The following is a 9,095-nucleotide window of genomic DNA, read 5'->3' as shown; positions in this document are numbered from 1 at the left end:
CTTTTATTCCTCAGATGATAAGATGACTGATGTTCCAAGGAATTGTGGATAAAGAATTTTAAAGTCACTTTTCTCTGTTGGGCCACCAACATTGGTCACATTAAAACCAATAGGAACAGAACAAAAATGAAACTTAAAAATTTCCAAATGGTTATATTATTATATATATTACATGCTCAAACTGGCTTCTTGTGTGTTGTCTTAAAAAATATAAGGGATATATGACATTATATGAAATAGAAGTAATATACTGTAAGAACATCTTTTTTTGAGATTGAAATATGAAGTTGCTTTTGTCCATGAGAAATCCTGTTAGGTCCAAACTGAAATAACAACAGCTATAACGGTGATCAAGTGCAGTATTGGTTAGATCAGTGGTCCTCACTATTTAGTGGCTTACAGTGCAGTGTAGTGTATACATGTATATAATCTTTTTAATCACCCCAAATTATCCTACACCAGCCCATTAATCATTTAGTCGTCAATATCACTGTTGTGGTGCCAAAGTGGCAGCTTGTTTGGATAGGATTTGTGTATAATGAGCCACATCCCAGCAAACATGAAGCTGGCCTGTGTTTGGTCCAAACACAGTCACGTGACACACTGTTGAAAATTGGGACAGAAAATAATGTAAATGTGTGTTTGGTGCTTTGTCTAAAACGCTGTCAGTCTCAATCAGTTTAATACAAAAAACAACATTTTTATAAAACCACACTTGGGTTATGCCCCTGACCTAAACCACATTCTTCTGGATCAGCTAGGCTTGAGCCTTCGAGTGCCTGGCTTTGGACAAATGAATGTTAAAGTGCTTGAAACAGGAAAAGGGTGCATCAGTCTATATTGTTTTTTAAGTAATTTTGACTTCCCAGTCTATAACTTCAGCATTTGTAATGTGATGCTAAAGATGGTGCTAGCTTTATGAGCTGGCTAACAGACCAAGCATCAACCTCTGAGGTTGAAACATGAAGTCAGCAATGAAGAACCAGAAGCTGCAGTTCCTCTAACGACCACTAGAGTCTGGCTCCAACAGTGAGTCAGTCCCCATAGACTCCCATGTTAAAATGTCCAACTTTACAGCAGAAATAAACATGTTTACAGCCTGGTACAGAAACTGTTTTGGTCTCTAGAGCTAATTTCCTCCTTCATGACACCTGTGTATAGAACTCACCTGTTTACATTTTATTAAGGACTAAAGTTATGGAGGATTGAGGGCGTGGCCTCTTTGAGTGACAGATGGGCGAGTGTATGTTTGACACAAGCCAACATGAACCGAAGTCTTGGCTCCACACACGCTCTTCCTCTTTGACCATATTTGGATTAGCTGGGAGTTAAGGGCGGAGTCAAGTACTGGCACGATGATGACAGCGGAGCAGCTCACTCCGAGCTTCAGAAACCTGAGGCTGATGTCACAAAGGCCATGTCCATCTTTACTTACAGTCTGTGACTGATACTGGTGAGCTGTTCCAGAGACAGACTGGGTTGGATGAAAACAGAAGTGTATGAGGTGAAATAAATAAGTCGGACAGAAGGAACAGAACAACCCTCAGACACTGCCTTTTAAATGTGGCTGGATTGTTCTGTAAGTGTTTGAAGAGGAAACTGCCGCTGTGTATACTTTTATTTTGACAGCAGTGAACGGAAGTGCCGGTCTCGTTGTGGCAGGCTTGACGCCGCTGTCGGTGACTGTCGGTTGTTGTTCTGATCAAGATGGCTGCTGTTGTCGGGGATGGAGAGTGAGCACAGGCTGTCACCCGAACACAGGCCGAGTAAACGCAGATAAACCCGCCGAGCTTCCGGCACCGACACTCGGCTGGACCTGATCCCGGACCACCCATACCGAATCTGATTCTTCTGTGGAGGTAAAACGGTTCTCCTCATTTCTTTGTGACCGCCAGCATCCTTCTCCTGTCATCGATTCATATTTGATTGACACTTGTCACGACGTCGAATCGCTAATTAGAAAAAAAAGAAGTAACGGTCGATGTTTGATTTCTGTAGATTTACTGGCGGTAAAACGGTGAGTTTGTTTTCAGTCGGTGAACGTTAACGTCTGTGTCGGTGCTGCTTCATGTCTGTTGGCTGAACGACCGTCGGTGAATCAGGGAGTCGTGAAGGTTATTCAGGTTACTGCAGTGATATAACGCTACGGATAAAACAACGATGTCATATAACGCGTTAATTAGAGGTAATAACAGACAGGGCGGAGCCTCATCTGCCATAAAGACCAATGATTAGACCGTTAAATAAAACCCAGCTGTAAATAACCGTTACACTGCTGTAGAGACCATGTCTGTACTGTTCAAAATAAAACATCCATTCAGTCAGTATCCAAGGTGATGCCTTCAAGTGTCTACTTTTATCCGACCGACATAATATATAAAAAATCAATCAATCATTTATTACCATACATGATAAAAACAAGCATTAAATCTCTGTATTTGAGAAGCTGGAAAAAAAGAAATGTTTGGTATCATTGTTTAGAAAATGATGATTATCAAAACAGTTGCCGATTGACGTTCTGTCGATCGATTAATCAGTTCATTGACTATTCATGGCTGTTTGTATTTAACCAGCTGACAGGCTGAGAATCTAAATCGTCATCATGTCTGTTTATTATTGAATAATAAAAATAACTGAAGAATTTGTGTTATGTTGAAATAGTCTGCAGTGTGCCTGTAGTTATCAATCCAAAGTATTGATTCATTGACAGGTAAATGATTCTAATCACTGCATAGATATTATCAATCATTAGAACTCTGACCCTAAGGAAGAGAACAGGTGTAGGGAAGGGAAGGATGGATTAATAGATGGATTAATGGATGGATGAACAGATGGATGGATGGATGGATGGATGGATAATTGGATGAGTGGATAGATGGATGGATGAACGGATGGATGAATGGATGGACAGATGGATGAATGGATGGACGGATGGATGGATGGATGGATGGATGAATGGATGGACAGATGGATGAATGGATGGACGGATGGATGGATGGATGGATGGATGGATGGATGGACAGATGGATGGGTGAATGAATGGACGGATGGATGAACGGATGGGTGGATAGATGGATGGATGAATGGATGGATGAATGGATGGACAGATGGATGGATGGATGGATGAATAGATGGACAGATGGGTCATGGTTTTTGTAATTTCAAAGTCTCCTGGAGGAGATTATTGTATTGATTTATTTTATTTGGTCATTTTGTACGAATTAAGGGGAAATTAGAAACAGCTGTGTGTAATCTGTTTTAATTTGAAAGAACCAGGAAGTGAGTTATAAGAACGGTTAAAACCTCAGTGACTCATATTTGAATACAGACTGCACTGAGTTGGCGTTAATTAGATTAATCAATTAATCTGGTAGTGATTACAGAGAACATATTTATTTAATAAGCTTTAAACCTGGGGTTCAACTTGAACTGGAGGCTGTTTCCATGGTGACAGCAGCACCTCTGATTGGCTGAGTTCCAGATTAGATTCCATGAGGCTTGTGGGTAGTGTAGTATCAATGAGGAATTAAACTGTGGCTCTCCACAAAGCTGCAGAGCAGACTTTATTGATCTGATAAGGAAGATGACGCTGAGCTCTGATTGGCTGTCCACAGAAACATGTGACAACAGCCTCAAAGAACAAGTCAGCGCCTCCATCTCCTCTCTGTCTATTGAAGTTATATCAGTGGGCCCACAGCTGGTCTGAGGTCAGTCCAGGTCTTCATATCTGACTTCAGATGGTCTGGATCAGCGCCTGATTCAGTCAGGAGGAAACGAGTCCTGCTGAATGTTTCTGAACCATTTTAATGATTAGTGAATTGTTCAGGTGTTTTTGAAGCACACGTCTCAGCGGTGAGGACTTACCTCTTCCCTCTCCACAAGGTTTTGAATAAAACCCCCTCGGCCTCTGGGAAAGTGACTCTGGCATTGTGCATCATTTTCTGACTGACAACCAAAAGAAATGGAGCTAACAGGAGAAGCTAAATGACTAAGCTAATCAGTTAGCTAACAGAAAAAGCAGCTGGAAAAAGGAAATGGAAATTTTTCTTTTCAAATAGTTTCAGATTCTATTATTTATTCATGAATGAATAAATAAATATTAATAAATAGTATATTTGATGATGTTTTTGTGAATCCATTTTTAAATCTGAAGTATTTATTGATGATTAATCGTTTATTTATGAATTCCTTTTATGATTCCTGTTTTTATTCAAATATGAAATGAAGGAAAAGCTTTATAACTTTTCCTGTGACATCACTGCTCCTCCATAAAATAATCAGTAATAATGAAACTAAAAACGATCAAAAACATCACAAATGTTCTTCATAGATTAGGTTTTTCATGCCTTATAAACTGTCCAGAGCTCTGACTGTGTGCTCTGATGTGTCGTTGTCTCCTGTCAGCAGGGGGCGTAGTGACGGACCGCAGACATGGACACCACCACCTCCATCAAGATGACCACTCTGGCCATCCAGAACCTGTTCAGCTACGTGGAGGAGGAGAACCTGGCTGCTCTCAAAGCTCACCTGGACCGCTTCAAGGAGGTGGACGGACGCAGCGACGTACGTGTCTCTGAACGTCACGCCTGTTTCCTTCATGTCTAAAAACGAAAAATTCTCTCGTGTCACCTGGGTTCAGTTTCATTCTGATCTTTTGTTTATTCATTTCTACGGCTTTATTTCATTCCCTGTGTTTTTATGCTGCTTTGTTTTCAGTTTCTTTCTGTTTTCATGCTTCTACTTCTGTTTTCTTTATTCCACAAAGGTTTCCCACACAGTTTTATTTATTTTCATTTTTCAATTACATCACTTTCCTCAGTATTTCTAATTCACTCTTTTATTCAGTTTTCATGTGTATTTCTGCTGTTTCCTGTTGGTTTGAGGTTTTTGTGCAGGAATAAAACCCTTTGTTTGTGTATGTGTGTGTGTGTGTGTGTGTGTGTGTGTGTGTGTGTGTGTGTGTGTGATGTTCACATGGACAGAACGGTCAGACTCCTCTGATGTTGGCGGCTGAGCAGGGCAGTCTGGAGATCGTGCAGGAGCTCATCAGGAGAGGAGCCGACGTTAACCTGGACGACGTGGTGAGTGAAACAAACGCGTCATCACTGACGTGTCTGTGATAACATTCTATATCTATATTTCTATAGGAATGAACATAATTGATCCTCCCACCTCCGTCTGCTCCCCGCTCTGAACCTCTTCGCCCAGGCTGCTCTGGTTGCTAGGAAACAGAATTAAAGAGTAGGTCTCTCGGTGGTGGTGGTGGTGCTGCTCTTGTCACCATGGTAACCCCATCTGTGCTTGTGTTGTCAGGACTGCTGGTCAGCCCTGATCTCTGCAGCTAAAGAAGGCCACGTGGAGGTGGTGAAGGAGCTGCTGGAGAACAGCGCCTACATCGAGCACAGAGACATGGTGGGAACCTCCTCCTCTCCTCCATCTCACTGCTGCGTCACCTGATGTCTGTCTGTAACGAGGTGGACCAATGAGAGCAGGTCGCAGAGAAGAGTTAACGAGCAGCAGCAAATCAAACCGACACCTACTGTCACCAAAAAGAATTTATCCATGAATGACTAAATCAATAAATACTTTAAAGATATACATATATATATATGTACACATATATATATAAACATATACATATATATTTATATATATATATATATAGATATATATGTATGTGTATGTGTATATCTGTGTATAGAGCCATATTCCTGCTACACCACAGTTAAAGGATTTTTTCCATAGACTGTAATATCTGGATCTGCACAGTGTCAGTTGATGTGAGAGTTGAACGTTGTGAAGAGACGCTAACGATCATGTGACTGTGTCTCAGGGAGGGTGGACGGCTCTGATGTGGGCGGCTTACAAAGGTCGTGTGGAGGTCACCGAGCTGCTGCTGGAGCACGGAGCCAACCCCAACACTACAGGACAGGTAACACACACACACACACACACACACACACACACTCACACTCACACTCAGTCATATACCATCAAAGGAAGGACAGTGACCCCCCCCCTCTCTCTGCAGCAGTACAGTGTGTATCCAATCATCTGGGCCGCAGGTCGAGGACACGCCGACATCGTCAAACTGCTTCTACAGAACGGAGCCAAAGTCAACTGTTCTGACAAGGTGAAGGAGACGGTTCAGATGGTCTACTGTCTCCATGACAACTGAACACCTCAAATTAAAGTGTGTGTGTGTGTGTGTGTGTGTGTATGTGTGTGTGTGTGTGTGTGTGTGTGTGTGTGTGTGTGACAGTACGGGACCACCCCTCTGATCTGGGCGTCCAGGAAAGGACACTTTGACTGTGTGATGCACCTGCTGGAGAACGGGGCCGACGTGGACCAGGAGGGGGCGGTAAGTCCTCGCTGTCGTTCTGCAGGATGTGGACTCTTCTCAGAGATGGACTCGTCATGTTCTCTGACGGTTTGTCTGCGTCTTGCCAGAACTCCATGACGGCTCTGATCGTAGCGGTGAAGGGCGGCTACACCGAGGTGGTGAAGGAGCTGCTGAAGAGGAACCCTAACGTCAACATGACCGACAAAGACGGCAACACGGCCCTGATGATCGCTGCCAAGGAGGGCTACACCGAGATCGTCCAGGACCTGCTGGACGCCGGGACATACGTCAACATCCCCGACCGGGTGAGACACCGTCACTCAGCCAGCGGGAAAACATCTGATTAAAATGCTGCTGCTAACACTGTGTGTGTGTGTGTGTGTGTGTGTGTGTGTGTGTGTGTGTGTCACAGAGCGGCGACACAGTGCTGATTGGAGCAGTGAGGGGGGGGCACGTGGAGATCGTCAGAGCTCTGCTGCATAAATACGCTGACATCGACATCAGAGGACAGGTGTGTCGTGTGTCTAACACGTTGAAATCGATCAGATTAAGTTATTGATATGGATCACAGTTTAACGTGGAGCTGACCTGAGATCATCCAGAGTGAAGACGTCTCACTCTGTTGTGTTTCCAGGAGAATAAGACGGCTTTGTACTGGGCTGTGGAGAAAGGAAACGCCACCATGGTGAGAGACATCCTGCAGTGTAACCCCGACACCGAGACCTGCACCAAGGTGAGACCTGGACTCACCTGGACTCAGCTGACAGACCACACCTGTGCTGCTGTTTTAAACGTCACACAGATGTTTTACTGCCACGTTTCTACTTCCTGTCTCAGGACGGAGAGACTCCTCTGATCAAAGCCACCAAGATGAGGAACATTGAGATCGTGGAGCTGCTGCTTGATAAAGGAGCCAAGGTGTCAGCTGTTGACAAGGTGGGGGTCTCTCTCACACACACACACACACACACACACACACACACACACACACACACACACACACACACACGAGTTCAAAGTTTACAAGTTCAACTTGGAGGACAGAGGAGGATTGACAGCCCAGGTACAGGTGACACCTCGACACACCTATACCTGACTGAACAGAATAAACAGTGAAGAGATAAAAACGTTCCAGCCAAAGAAAGGCAGAAGAGTGAAAAATCAATAAAAAGATCCATGTGCAAAAACATTATAGAAACTGCAGTTGAATTATTATTTAAATGAAGTGGAGGTCGTTTTAACCTAGTAACCATGACAACACCTCCAACCTAAAGGGAAGTTTTCAGTAGCTGCTGTTTGTCCTCTTCAGTTCACTCATTAGAAACCCTCCCCTCACCTGTTCCTCCAGAAAGGAGACACTCCCCTTCACATCGCCATCCGTGGGCGGAGCCGCCGCCTGGCCGAGCTCCTCCTCAGAAACCCCAAAGATGGCCGCCTGCTGTACCGGCCCAACAAAGCGGGGGAGACGCCGTACAACATCGACTGCAGCCACCAGAAGAGCATCCTCACGCAGATCTTTGGAGCTCGTACGTTCACGCCGACCGTCTGATCTCTGTAGCCGTGCAGCGTAGGTTACCATGGTGATCTGGCCTGGCTAAACATGGCTGCTCATGGCGGGTAGATAGCTCATGGTCTCATCCACCACTCACAGCTGCTCCTTCAGAGGCTCCGCCCCCTGAAATTCACAGTTACATGTTGCCAAGGCAACAACACAGTGGTGGAAAGGAAGTGATAAAACAAATGGTATAGAAACAGTTAGCAGGTTTGTAGCTAAGCTAACAGGAAGTAGAGGTGGGTGATGTATGAACATACCGGATGTATCATGGTCACAGGAAGAGAGAGAGGGAGACCCCTTCACTATTTATGAAGATATACACACAAACATATATATGTATATATGTTTGTGTGTGTATATATATATATATATATATTTATATAAAGTCAAACATCAGACCATGAAACATCGTGTATCGTGATATATCCTAAAACGTCACACTATAACTTACAGACGGCTCAGCTCTACGAGAAGCTAACCTAGCATAGCATCCTCTGCTAGCAGAAACCTCGTGATACAGAAACATGGAGACTCTAGCTGTCTGCTCATGTATCAGACCACACCCACACAGTGTTAAACAGGTAAATGATGTCATCGCCCCACCCCTGCAGGACACCTGTCCCCCACAGAGACGGATGGAGACATGCTGGGTTATGACCTGTACAGCTCTGCTCTGGCCGACATCCTGAGTGAACCCACCATGCAGCCCCCCATCTGTGTGGGCCTGTACGCTCAGTGGGGCAGCGGCAAGTCCTTCCTGCTCAAGAAGCTGGAGGGTGAGCGAGCACACACACACTCACACACACACACACACTCACACACACTCACACACACTCACACACACTCACACACACTCACACACACTCACACACACTCACACACACTCACACACACTCACACACACTCACACACACTCACACACACTCACACACACTCACACACACTCACACACACTCACACACACTCACACACACTCACACACACTCACACACACTCACACACACTCACACACACTCACACACACTCACACACACTCACACACACTCACACACACTCACACACACTCACACACACTCACACACACTCACACACACTCACACACACTCACACACACTCACACACACTCACACACACTCACACACACTCACACACACTCACACACACTCACACACACTCACACACACTCACACACACTCA

At 44.6% G+C, this 9,095-nt stretch overlaps 1 protein-coding gene across 6 annotated transcripts in view; it reads left to right on the top strand.

The window, feature by feature from the left end:
• The first annotated feature begins 1,707 nt into the window (after nt 1-1,707).
• The window catches only part of LOC111231646 (kinase D-interacting substrate of 220 kDa), a 19,006-nt gene continuing 11,618 nt past the window's right edge, over nt 1,708-9,095 (top strand). For 4 of the 6 annotated variants that reach the window (XM_022758842.1, XM_022758839.1, XM_022758841.1 and 1 more), the window contains exons 1-13: nt 1,708-1,859; nt 4,405-4,563; nt 4,983-5,081; nt 5,314-5,412; nt 5,834-5,932; nt 6,032-6,133; nt 6,263-6,361; nt 6,451-6,648; nt 6,756-6,854; nt 6,978-7,076; nt 7,181-7,279; nt 7,692-7,869; nt 8,510-8,674. In XM_022758842.1, the coding sequence (XP_022614563.1) occupies nt 4,432-4,563; nt 4,983-5,081; nt 5,314-5,412; nt 5,834-5,932; nt 6,032-6,133; nt 6,263-6,361; nt 6,451-6,648; nt 6,756-6,854; nt 6,978-7,076; nt 7,181-7,279; nt 7,692-7,869; nt 8,510-8,674 (1,468 nt within the window). In that variant the 5' untranslated portion in view covers nt 1,708-1,859; nt 4,405-4,431. The remainder of the gene's footprint in view (nt 1,860-4,404; nt 4,564-4,982; nt 5,082-5,313; nt 5,413-5,833; nt 5,933-6,031; nt 6,134-6,262; nt 6,362-6,450; nt 6,649-6,755; nt 6,855-6,977; nt 7,077-7,180; nt 7,280-7,691; nt 7,870-8,509; nt 8,675-9,095) is intronic. The other 2 variants (XM_022758838.1, XM_022758840.1) reach the window with 2 other exon arrangements.

This window comes from Seriola dumerili, unplaced genomic scaffold (genome assembly GCF_002260705.1).
Source record: "Seriola dumerili isolate Sdu_G_001 unplaced genomic scaffold, Sdu_1.0 BDQW01000312.1, whole genome shotgun sequence".
Taxonomy (NCBI): domain Eukaryota; kingdom Metazoa; phylum Chordata; class Actinopteri; order Carangiformes; family Carangidae; genus Seriola; species Seriola dumerili.
The sequence above is the reverse complement of the archived record's forward strand: the minus strand, read 5'-3'. Positions and strand labels throughout refer to the sequence as shown.